Genomic DNA, 12819 nt, shown 5'->3' on the forward strand with positions numbered 1-12819 from the left:
ATTCATTGTATTTGAAACTATATGTTTTGAATTGGTTTGGGAGGCTCGTATTAGAAAACCGTAGTTAACGGCGGTTATGACGTTAACTTAGATGCATCTGACTCAGACTCCAGCTAGCAGGGGTGTTGCTAGCCTAACGTGTAGGCCACACGTTAGATCTGTTATTCTGTTAGGACACACAAGAGGAAAGGGCTACCCATAGAGGTGGAGCCGCCCATGTGTGGACTTTTGATTTGATTTCTGTATGAGAACTCCCTTATTGATTCACTTATTATTATCAACTGCTATTTTCTAATTTAAATTACTTTGATAATAATGTTTATATGGTCTCATGTGGATTATAGATGTATTGTCTAGTCACTGAGTTGCAAAACTCACTCTTTTTCTAAAAATATTTTTCAGGAACAAATACGTGACTATGTGAGATTTTTTAATCAAGAGTCACGATCTGCAATGAGTATCTATTTTTGTCGAGTTCTTAGATGTATATGCTCCATATGTCACAGGCAGGATCCATCCATATTTTATTTATTTTATCTTTTATTAAAAATATGTAATTATTCATTTTAGAAACTGTAATTTTCTATTTCAAATATTTGTTTTTTTTTTATTCAATTTATCGTTGAGTCGGTTAAGCTTGCTAGGGATTATTTTCCTGAGCGCCGGTCATGGCTCGTTTTGGGCCATGACAAGGTGGCTGACTGAATTTTTTTTCATTATTTGGAACGTCTGGTTGGAATGCAATAACAGGATTTTTAACAATAAAGAGGTAACTGTTGATGTCATATAGAACAGGACGTTTTTGAGCTACAAGGAGTGAACTGATATTGATCCTACTGGTTGTTGATGGCAATGTTAGATATGATATAAGATTGTTAACCTTGTGTTTAGATTTACTTTTGTATCTGTTTATTTTATGCTCCACTCTCATATGTAGAGCTTCATTTGTTTCAAAAAAAAAATATTAAGAATAGATACTTGGACAATTGTTGGGTAGTACAACTATCTTGAATCAAATAAATGATTAAAATTGAGTGTATTTAACTTAATAACAAAAATTAATTCATGAAATAAAAAAGTTATCTTACGCTTTTAAATAAACTATATTCTTACAAATATATAGAACTTATAATATGTTTATAATCTTAAATGAAATGTGTATATTTAAAATACTTATTAATTAAAAAGTGAGAAAAGTAAGACAAGTGTAAAAAAATATTTAAAATCTAAAATCTAGTAAAATGTTTTAATTTGTAAGCTAAGAGTATAGAAATAGTCAAAATAGGACACTAACTTCACTCTTTTAATTAAAAAAGGATTTATCTTTCTCTTTTATATTTGATAGTGGTTACATTGTAGTTGATTATTTTCAATTTCTAATAAAAATAAGTTGAGCTAATATTTATGAATTTTCATATATTAATGAGAGAGTGGCATGGAATCCATATCTGATTGCTACATGCTTTGTTTTGCCGTGTTTTTGAAGGAAGGAAAAAATGTATATCATGTCATAAACATCTACATATAGATTTAAAGAGTGACAAGGATATAACAAAGAATTAGAGCAAATTGATACATTTTTTTCCATGCGTATTTGGTACTCCTGGAATAATTAGAAACTGAGAGAGAATCGCTCCAAGACTTTTAAGATAAGCATTGGAGACTAAAACTTTACCACACATACTCAAGACTCTTGGAACGTAAAGGTTGGTTTGATTGATTATTCCATTATCATGTTTATGTATATATAATGTGGTTGAGTGAGTGGAGTGAAAGCCATTCACAAATTAAATATCATCAATAATCTCTATTTATATTCCACTGAAAATGGGAATTAGATACCAAAATGTTGCTGCATGCGTAATACTGGTGCTTGTGATGGTAATGGCTGAAATTGTTGGCGGGAGAATACCCAGCAATCTTGGAAATCTCACCAACCTCCACTTTCTTGATCTGAGTCGGAATGGATTTTCACGAGACAGCAACATCAATTGGATTTCTCAACTGCCATTGCTGGAGCACCTCAACATGATGGCCTCTTTTATTTACAATGAGTTTCAGGTATTTGTCCTAACTTATTACTTGGATAGTTGGATGGTTAATAATTCATGGACTTGACAAAGTTGCTTCTTCTTCCTCCCTCAGGTTAATATTAATCTCACCATCAGTGCTCCTAAACTTCAATTCCTAAGTCTTGCCAACAATGGACTTAGTGTGTCAAATTTGGATGCTTTACAAAACATGACATCTCTTGTGCATCTTGATCTTGGTGGGAACAATCTTACTTCACTTCGATCTTGGTTTGGCAATTTCAAAAAACTTGAGTATCTTGGTCTTTCAGGGTGTGGGCTTCATGGCCCAATTCCAAATGCTTTCCAAAATGCAACTTTCATTGAATTTTTGGATCTTTCTGGAAACAAATTTGACTCTCTTCCATCCTGGTTTCACAAGTTTGAGAAACTCAAGCATCTTATTCTCTCATATAATAACTTCAAAGGTTCAATTCCAGTTGCTTTACAAAATATGACTAGCATTGAGTCCCTTGACCTTTCTGACAACTCTCTTACTTCAGTTCCATCTTGGTTTATTGAGTTAAAGAAACTTGTCTACCTCGATCTTTCATTTAATAAATTAACATCTATGGAATGTTTCATTTCATCCATTTTGAAAAATATGTGTCACCTGAAAACATTATATATAGGAGGAAACAAACTCCGAAAAGAATTCATTGGAAACAGTTATTTGTCTACCTGCATTAGACATGATTTGGAGAATCTTGACTTGAGTGAAAATGAATTTAACGATAGTTTGCCATCTTGGTTAGGACAACTTAAAAATCTAGGCAACCTTGATCTCGAAGATAATTTTTTTTATGGTCCCATTCCCTCTTCTTTTGGAAAATTACTGAAATTGAAAAATTTATATCTATCCAACAACAAGTTAGAAGGGGACCTTCCTGATTTCATGGGACAGCTTGTAAATTTACAGGTAGTCGATCTTTCAAATAATTCATTTAATGGAACGATTATTCAAAATCTTGAGCAACTTGTAAATTTACAACATTTTGATGTCTCAAATAATTATCTAATGGGATCCATTCCTTCGAGTCTTGGTCAACTTATAAATCTAACTAATCTTGATTTGTCAAATAATTATTTAAAAGGAATCATCCCTACAAATTTTAACCAACTTGTAAATCTGCGTACACTTGATCTTTCAAGGAATAAACTAGATGGGAGAATTTGTATTGATTTTCAAAAACTTGTGAATCTATCATACTTGGATCTATCTTCAAACAATTTGAATGGACCCATCACAGTGGAAGAAAGTCATCCTTTTATTATCTCAAAAATGTGGTATTTGAATCTCTCATGTAATCAAATCAGCGGCTCACTTCCTGAACATATTGGTCATATAATGCCCAATTTGTGGTCCTTGATTCTTGGAAATAACCTCATAAATGGTTCAATTCCAAAATCACTGTGCCAAGTTGATCATTTGAGAATCCTTGATCTTTCAAAGAACCGACTATCTGGTAAAATCCCCAATTGTTGGAAAGATAACAAAGCATGGGAAGAAATAAATTTGTCATCCAACAAACTCTCAGGGGCTGTTCCAAGCTCATTTGGGAATCTTTCCTCTCTCTCATGGTTGCATTTGAACAATAACAGCCTTCATGGAGAGTTTCTAGCATCTGTGAGAAATTTGTCACAGTTGTTGATTATGGATCTCGGAGAGAATCAACTTTCTGGCACCATCCTATCATGGAGTGCTAACACATTTTCTTCACTACAAATTCTAAGATTGCGGCAAAACAGGTTAAGTGGCAGCATTCCTTCACAGATATGTGAACTATCATCCATTAAAATCTTGGACCTTTCTCGCAACAATTTAAACGGTCCAATACCTTGGTGCATAGGCAACCTTCGAGGAATGAATCTTGAGGCTCCTGCTTTGTCTCCTCCTTCACCTGTTGCTGAGAGTCCAATAGCACAAGGTTGGAAAACTGAGGATGTGATAGAAGTCATGAAAGGAAGAGAATTTGACTATACAAAAATCTTGATACTTGTAGTCATGATGGACTTGTCCGAGAATAATTTGGTTGGCTCAATTCCAAAAGGAATAACATTGCTTAATGGATTGCATAGCTTGAATCTATCAAACAATCATTTGATCGGAAAGATCCCTAACATGATAGGGAATATGAGATCACTTGAATCCTTTGATGTTTCAAGTAACCAACTCTCAGGCACAATTCCAAGCAGCATGTCAGCTTTAACATCACTAAGTCATTTAAACTTGTCACACAACGACTTCTCTGGCCCAATTCCTACAGATAACCAGTTTTCAACTTATGATTCATCGAGTTATGCTGGCAACCCATATCTTTGTGGATCTCCTCTACCCAACAAATGTGGTTATTTACCTGAAGATCATGGGAGCAGCGAATTTGAAGATGAAGACAGCAACTTAGATAAGTTGGAAAAATGGTTGTTCTACTTTGTGATTGCAATTGGCTTTGCAACTGGGTTTTGGGGAGTTATTGGGACTTTGTGGTTCAAGAAAACTTGGAGGCATGCTTACTTCAGATGGGTGGAAGATTTAGCCGACACGATCTATGTCACAACTGCAATAAGAATGGCAAAATTGAAGAAGTGGATGATGATGAGAAGCCGTGTTGTTGCTTGATCATGTATTCATTTGTGTGTTTTTATTTTTATTTTGAATAATCAAATGTGGAAATAAATTAAGGAAAGTGAATGATGTTTGATGCATGTATGAATGTATGAATGTATGTGTATGCATGAATTTGTAATAGAGATTGTCAATTGATGTTTAATCTCCTGAAGAACCTCTGCATAAAACAGAACAACATAACTAACAAAGTTGTAAATTGAAGTTGAGTTAATAGCTCGCTTCTGCAATTCACCTCTTTTGATGAACCTTGATTCAATGCAGCAGTAACTATACACTTCATTTGTGGTTCAATATATTTCCTGGTTACAGAGGGCAGAGGCTATTGATTCAATTTTGTTAGAATTCATTCTATAACAAATATTGTGGAAGGGAACACACACCTAATGATCTAATCAATAAGACTAGTAATTCTTTATGCTTGTCGAAAGTGTATGTGGCCAAAAGTTCTTATATATCAAAAAAATAATAATATGAAAAAATTCAATTCTCTAGCAATATACTATAGCATTTTGCATAGTTTAGTCTTGATGACAGTAAATTATTTGAGTCAATTAAAACACTAATTCTATGTTGATTGAACCTAACAAAGAAGCAATGAGACCTCTTTCTCAGTTCATCACAATCAGTTAGTGGAACAACAATGCTAAAATATAAACCATGGGGGAGGGGGCAAAAAAGATAAAAGATTCAAGATATGATCAACATAAACAGACTTTGAAAACATAAATCCATTATGAGAAGAATGCAAAAGTGTGTAATGAGAAAAACAAATTCAGAGGAAACTAGCTAAGACAACTACTAAATCATACACATGCTACATGTGCAATTTTTATAAGACTACTAAAAACTGTATATGAGAATATGAATATTTTTCAAGGTGTATTTGATGACAATAAATTATTCGGTTCAATAAAAAACACAAATTACCAATTGATTGAAGATAACAAGTAACATGACCTCTTTTTCAGTTCATCACAATCATTTAATTATATTTGAGAGAAAAAAGTTAAGAGGCCTTGCAATAATGAGAACATGGGTGAGGAGGCCAAAAAGGTAAAAAGATTCAAGGTCTGATAATAGAGAAACAGAAACAGTATGAGAAATGCAAAAGTGTATAATGACTAATGAGTGAAATCATTAAGAGGAAACTAGCAAAGATAACTACTAAATCATACACATATATGCTACATGTCCGGTTTTATATAAGACTATTAAATATTAATAACTGTATATGGGAATATGCATATTTCTCCACGTATATTTCATAATAAATTCATCTATTTTTAATATATAAAAGTAGGTACATAGGTTTATCCACATTGCTCCTAAGTTATTTCTCTTTTTCTACTAACGCCATGTCAGCACCAACATTTACTTGGCAAAATTTTAGAATCCACCACTCAAATCTTGCCAAAATAATTATGCATTACCAAAAACTGATTTATTATCTACGTTTAATTTGGATGATTATGATTGTTGTTTGTATTTTTCAAAAGTGATAGCATTGGTTTACCTCAATTTCATTTGGTCCATTGAAAATGCTCCTTCTATGTTATTATTCATGCAAATTTAACTTCGTTTTAATAGTTTTATCTATTGATTTTCATTTTTGTCCCCTTTCATACTTTGAAAAACATGTGTTAAAGAGCTTGAAATCAAAATCTTACACAAACTTAAGCAAAAACCCTAAAATAATAATAATAATAATAAAACAAAAATACAAGAAATTTGGTCTATTATATGAAGAAATATGATTTACTATATCATGAGTATTGAAGAAAAGTTTTTTTTAATATAATAATAAATTTACGTTCATTATTTTTGTTGTATTATTATTAATTATAGAATCTTGTAGACAATCCTAAACTTCTCTTGATTATTTTCAATTTTCCAAATGATATTTGGGTTCTAATATAAAAAATTTTGAGCTAATATTTATGAATTTTCATACATTATCTCTCACCAATTTATAATTTCATCCATTAATCAGAGAGTGGCATCCATCTCTGATTGCTACTTGTTTTGCCGTGTTTATGAAGGAAGGAAAAAATGCATATCATGCCATAAACATCTACATATAGATTTAAAGAGTGACAAGGATATAACAAAGAATTAGACCAACTTGATACATTTTTTTCCATGCGTATTTGGTACTCCTGGAATAATTAGAAACTGAGAGAGAATAGCTCCAAGACTTTTAAGATAAGCATTGGAGACTAAAACTTTACCACACATACTCAAGACTCTTGGAACGTAAAGCTTGGTTTGATTCATTATTCCATTCTCATGATTATGTATATATAATGTGGTTGAGTGAGTGTAGTGAAAGCCATTAACAAATTAAATATCATCAATAATCTCTATTTATATTCCACTTGAAAATGGAAATTGGATACCAAAATGTTGCTGCATGCGCAGTATTCGTACTTGTGATGGTGATGGCTGAAATTGCAGGCATTTGTGCAAATTCAAGTACTACTCTGCACTCTCCATGTCTTGAAAGAGAGAGGCAAGCTCTTTTGAAGTTCAAAGCATCCCTGAATGATTCATCAAACATGCTTTCCTCATGGCATGGCGATGACTGCTGCCGATGGAAAGGGATCGGTTGTGATAATGTTACTGGTCATGTTGTCATGCTTGATCTCACCACTCCTTATGTGAAATGCTGGAGACCTATGTGGGAAGGAGAATATTGGTTAACAAGTGATGATGAGGACAACTGTTACCTTTTATACCAACAATATTTAGAAGCTACGGATGTTAATTCATCGCTGCTGGAACTGGAATACTTGACTCACTTGGACTTGACTGGAAATCGTTTCCATTGGAGTCCCATACCCATGTTCATTGGTTCTATGCAACGCCTCAGGTATTTGTCCCTCTCTTATGCTCGTTTTGGCGGGAGAATACCCAGCAATCTTGGAAATCTCACCAACCTCCATTTTCTTGATCTGAGTCGAAATGAATTTTCACGAGACAGCAACATCAATTGGATTTCTCAACTGCCATTGCTGGAGCACCTCAACATGATGGAGTCTTTTATTTACAATGAGTATCAGGTATTTGTCCAAACTTATTACTTGGATAGTTGGATGGTTAATAATTCATGGACTTGACAAAGTTGCTTCTTGTTCCTCCCTCAGGTTAATATTATTAATCTCACCATCACTGCTCCTAATCTGCACTTCTTAAGTCTTGCCTACAATAGACTTAGTGTGTCAAATTTGGATGCTTTACAAAACATGACATCTCTTGTGCATCTTGATTTTCGTGGGAACAATCTTACTTCAGTTTCATCTTGGTTTGGCAACTTTAAGAAACTTGAGTATCTTGATCTTTCACGGTGTGGGCTTCATGGCCCAATTCCAAATGCTTTCCAAAATGCAACTTCCATTGAATTTTTGGACCTTTCTCGGAACCATTTTGACTCTCTTCCATCCTGGTTTCACAAGTTTGAGAAACTCAAGCATCTTTTTCTTTCATCTAATAACTTCCAAGGTACAATTCCCGTTGCTTTACAAAATATAACTAGCATTGAGTCCCTTGACCTTTATGACAACTCTCTTACTTCAGTTCCATCTTGGTTTATTGAGTTAAAGAAACTTGTCTACCTCGATCTTTCATTTAATAAATTAACATCTATGGAATGTTCCATTTCATCCATTTTGAAAAATATGTGTCACCTGAAAACATTAAATATAGGAGGAAACAAACTCCGAAAAGAATTCATTGGAAACAGTGATTTGTCTACCTGCATTAGACATGATTTGGAGAATCTTGATTTGAGTGAAAATGAATTTAACGATCAATTGCCATCTTGGTTAGGACAACTTAAAAATCTAGGCAACCTTTATCTCAAAGATAATTTTTTTTATGGTCCCATTCCCTCTTCTTTTGGAAAATTACTGAAATTGAAAAATTTATATCTGTCCAACAACAAGTTAGAAGGGGGCCTTCCTGATTTCATGGTACAACTTGTAAATTTACAGGTAGTCGATCTTTCAAATAATTCATTTAATGGAACGATTACTCAAAATCTTGAGCAACTTGTAAATTTACAAAATTTTGATATCTCATATAATTATTTAAAGGGAATTATTCCTCAAAATCTTGGACAACTTGTAAATTTACAAGTTTTTGATGTCTCAAATAATTATCTAACGGGATCTATTCCTTCGAGTCTTGGTCAACTTATAAATCTAACCTTCCTTGATTTGTCAAATAATTATTTAAAAGGAATCATCCCTCCAAGTCTTAACCAACTTGTAAATCTTAATAGGCTTGATCTTTCAAGGAATAAACTAGATGGGAGAATTTGTATTGATTTTCAAAAACTTGTGAATCTATCATATTTGGATCTATCTTCAAACAATTTGAATGGACCCATTACAGTGGAAGAAAGCAGGCTTTTGGTTCTCTCAGAAATGTCGGATTTGAATCTCTCAAATAATCAAATCAGTGGATCACTTCCTGAACATATTGGTCATATAATGCCCAATTTGAATGACTTGATTCTTGGAAATAACCTCATAAATGGTTCAATTCCAAAATCATTGTGCCAAGTTGATTATTTGAGTATCCTTGACCTTTCAAAGAACAGACTATCTGGTAAAATCCCCGATTGTTGGAAAGATAAATATGTATGGGAAGAAATAAATTTGTCATCCAACAAACTCTCAGGGGCTGTTCCAAGCTCATTTGGGAATCTTTCCACTCTAGCATGGTTGCATTTGAACAATAACAGTCTTCATGGGGAGTTTCTAGCATCTATGAGAAATTTGCCACATTTATTGATTATGGATCTTGGAGAGAATCAACTTTCTGGCACCATCTCATCATGGAGTGCTAACACATTTTCTTCACTACAAATTCTAAGATTGCGGCAAAACCTGCTGAGTGGTGGCATTCCTTCACAGATATGTGAACTATCATCACTTAAAATCTTGGACCTTTCTCGCAACAATTTAAATGGTTCAATACCTTGGTGCATAGGCAATCTTCGAGGAATGACTCTTGAGGCTTCCACTTTGTCTCCTCCTTCCACTCTAGCCAAAGGTATCTCTTTTCGTCGTGCACGAGTACATGATTGGGAAACTGAGGATGTGGTAGAAGTCATGAAAGGAAGAGAACTTGACTATATAAAAATCTTGAAGCTTGTAGTCATGATGGACTTGTCCGAGAATAATTTGGTTGGCTCCATTCCAAAAGGAATAACATTGCTAAATGGTTTGCATAGCTTGAATCTATCAAACAATCATTTGATCGGAAAGATCCCTAACATGATAAGGGATATGAGATCACTTGAATCCTTTGATATTTCAAGTAACCAACTCTCGGGTACAATTCCAAGCAGCATGTCAGCCTTAACATCACTAACTCATTTAAACTTGTCATACAATAACTTCTCTGGACCAATTCCCACAGATAACCAGTTTTTAACTTATGATTCATCAAGTTATGCTGGAAACCCATATCTTTGCGGATCTCCTTTACCCAACAAATGTGGTCCACATCAAGTTCCTGGGAGCAGTGAATTTGAAGATGAAGACAGCAAAACAGATAAGTTGGAAAAGTGGTTGTTTTACTTTGTTATTGCAATTGGCTTTGCAACTGGGTTTTGGGGAGTTATTGGGACTTTGTGGTTTAAGAAAACTTGGAGGCATGCTTACTTCAGATGGGTGGAAGATTTAGCCGACTCGATCTATGTCACAACTGCAATAAGAATGGCGAAATTGAAGAAGTGGATGATCAAGAGAAACCGTGTTGTTGTTTGATTATGTGTGTGTTTTTATTTTTATTTTTAAGAATCAAAAGTGAATGATGCTTGATGTATGTATGTATGTATGAATTTATAATAGAGATTGTCATCTGATGTTTAATCCCCTGGAGAGCCTCTGCATAAAACAGGACAACATATCTAACAAAGATTAAACAAAAATTGAAGTTGAGTTAATAGCTTCCTTCTGCAATTCACCTCTTTTGAAGCACCATTTGCTTAAAGCCTTAAACTACTACTTAAAGCACCATTTGCTTAGAGGCTATTGATTCAGTTTTGTTAGCATTCATTCTATAACAAATAATGTGCAAGGGAACACACACCTAATGATCTAATCTAATAAGACTAGTAATTCCTTAAGCTTGTGGAAAGTATATGTGGCCGAAAGGTCTTATATATCATGTAAAAAAATAATATTATGGAAAAATTTCAATTCTCTAGCAATATACTATAGCATTTTGCATAGTTTAGTCTTGATGACAGTAAATAATTTGATTCAATTAAAACACTAATTCTCAGTTGATTGAACCTAACAAAGAAGCAATGAGACCTCTTTCTCAGTTCATCACAATCAGTTAGTGGAACAACAATGCTAAAATAAGATAAAAGGTTCAATTCAAGATATGTGTACCTCAAAACAAGAAGTTCCATTGTACTCAAACTGCAACAAGTGGCCATGATCAAGAGAGTAATAAGCAGCAAACTCTTTCCAACCCTTTTCAAATAAAATCTGATAATCATGCTGAGTCCGACGTACTTTCCATTGAGTGCCATCTGGAGGCTTCAGGTACACTGGATTTTTCACACCACCACCATATTTGCTAGTGAACTTGTTTGGTATCTTCTGCAGTGCAAATGAACCTGATGTTAGTAATTATAATAATCAAAACTCATGAGCATAAAGAGAAATTAAAGAGTGATGCCACATTTCCCTCTATCTATGTCACACTAGGTAATTGAGATTAAGAATCATTTATATCTTTTCAAGTTAGTTAGATGTGAACTAAAACTACTAATTAGTCACAAACATTATAGTGTATAAAATTATGTATTGCATTGCACTTCAGAACTTGTGCTATTCACTTTAGCTTTTTCACAATCAGCAAAAAATCATCTTCCATGGTTTTCATATGACACTGATTAATTCAGTAGAACAGTTTTCTCTGTTCTCAGTATATAACAAACATGCACATTAAACATCCCTTCAAGATCTCATGAATGAAATCAGTATATTACACGAACATAAGAATATGTTCTAAGCAAATTATATAAGAACAAGAATTACTAATAGAATATACTACATGACTCACTACTGAAAATTTCCCATGGGAATATGAATATATTTCATGAGTTGCATTTTCATGAATTGGATTCATAACCTGTAACAAGGTGATAAAACATGAAACAAGAGTAAAACTCTTAACCTATGAATACATCATTGGTTCACACAAATAAGGGCTGGATAAGGTAGAAGTGACATAGTAGCAATTAGCCTTCTACGTACATTTGATTCTCTTGTATGATTATCATTGTTGTTTATATTTTTTAAAAGTGATTGCATTGATTATCTCAATTTAATTTGGTACATCGAAAATGTTCCTTTTGTATTATTCATGCTAATTTAACTTAATGTTACTAAAGCTTTATCTATTGATTTTCATTTTTTTCCTCTTTACTACTTAGGTCTAGTTTGGTAAATTTAAAAAAATTATTTTTTGTAGTTATGAAAAATTAGAGATGATTTTCAAAACGCTGAGATATTTTTCGTTTTAAAAAATTGAAAAACTTAATAATAATATCATGTATTAATAAATATATGAATTTATCCCTAACTAATTGTTGATGCCAAAAAGTTAACTTGGTTGATCAAGTGATTAGCTTATTCATTGTTTAAACAAGTGTCGGAATTTTGAATATTATTTTGTGTAGGGATGGCAATACCACCTGAACCCGCGGGTATCCACCCCCATATTTAAATTTTTACTTTAATTTATGTTATGTATGTGATGATGGTTATATAAATTTTAAAATTTAATTTTATTTATTGGATTTTAATAATTACAGGGACGGGTAGGAGCGGGTTAGGGTTGAATGTTTTACTACCCGCGGGTATAAACGAGGCGGGTTCTATACTGGTTGTTGTACAGCGGAACGGGGTCGGATAGAGCAAAAAATCACCCTACCCGCCTCGTTGCCACCCCTAGTTTTGTGTACACATTAGCCAATTAGGTTGAGAGATATAATGAAAAATAACAAAAAAAAGTTAAGATCTAATTACATTCACATTCAAACTTTTTATCTATTTATGTGTATTATAATAATTTTAAAATTTATTTTACTAAACA

General features: G+C 33.3%; 3 protein-coding genes across 4 annotated transcripts in view; 2 read left to right on the plus strand and 1 right to left on the minus strand.

The window, feature by feature from the left end:
• LOC107621183 (LRR receptor-like serine/threonine-protein kinase GSO2) lies at window positions 1620-4723 on the plus strand. 2 transcript variants are annotated; one of them, XM_021113166.1, is made up of 3 exons: window positions 1620-2061; window positions 2146-2227; window positions 2369-4723. In XM_021113166.1, exons 1-3 carry the CDS (start codon window positions 1828-1830, stop codon window positions 4687-4689), a joined length of 2637 nt encoding a protein of 878 aa, XP_020968825.1. In that variant the 5' UTR covers window positions 1620-1827; the 3' UTR covers window positions 4690-4723. The 2 variants fall into 2 exon arrangements, with proteins under 2 accessions (XP_020968825.1, XP_020968824.1); XM_021113165.1 differs by having other exon boundaries at window positions 2146-4723.
• Window positions 7013-10472, plus strand: LOC107621523 (leucine-rich repeat receptor protein kinase EMS1-like). Its single transcript, XM_021114752.1, has 3 exons — window positions 7013-7757; window positions 7842-7926; window positions 8068-10472. The coding sequence occupies exons 1-3, from the start codon at window positions 7080-7082 to the stop codon at window positions 10470-10472; spliced, it is 3168 nt and encodes a 1055-aa protein (XP_020970411.1). The 5' UTR covers window positions 7013-7079.
• Window positions 10563-12819, minus strand: part of LOC110268510 (B3 domain-containing transcription factor VRN1-like) — a 3519-nt gene continuing 1262 nt past the window's right edge. Inside the window, exons 2-3 of the mRNA XM_021114753.1 lie at window positions 11106-11318; window positions 10563-10592 (exon numbers count right to left, since the gene is read on the minus strand). Of these exons, the coding sequence (XP_020970412.1) occupies window positions 10563-10592; window positions 11106-11318 (243 nt within the window). The remainder of the gene's footprint in view (window positions 10593-11105; window positions 11319-12819) is intronic.

The sequence above is a fragment of the Arachis ipaensis genome, chromosome B10 (genome assembly GCF_000816755.2).
Source record: "Arachis ipaensis cultivar K30076 chromosome B10, Araip1.1, whole genome shotgun sequence".
Classification (NCBI taxonomy): Eukaryota; Viridiplantae; Streptophyta; class Magnoliopsida; order Fabales; family Fabaceae; genus Arachis; species Arachis ipaensis.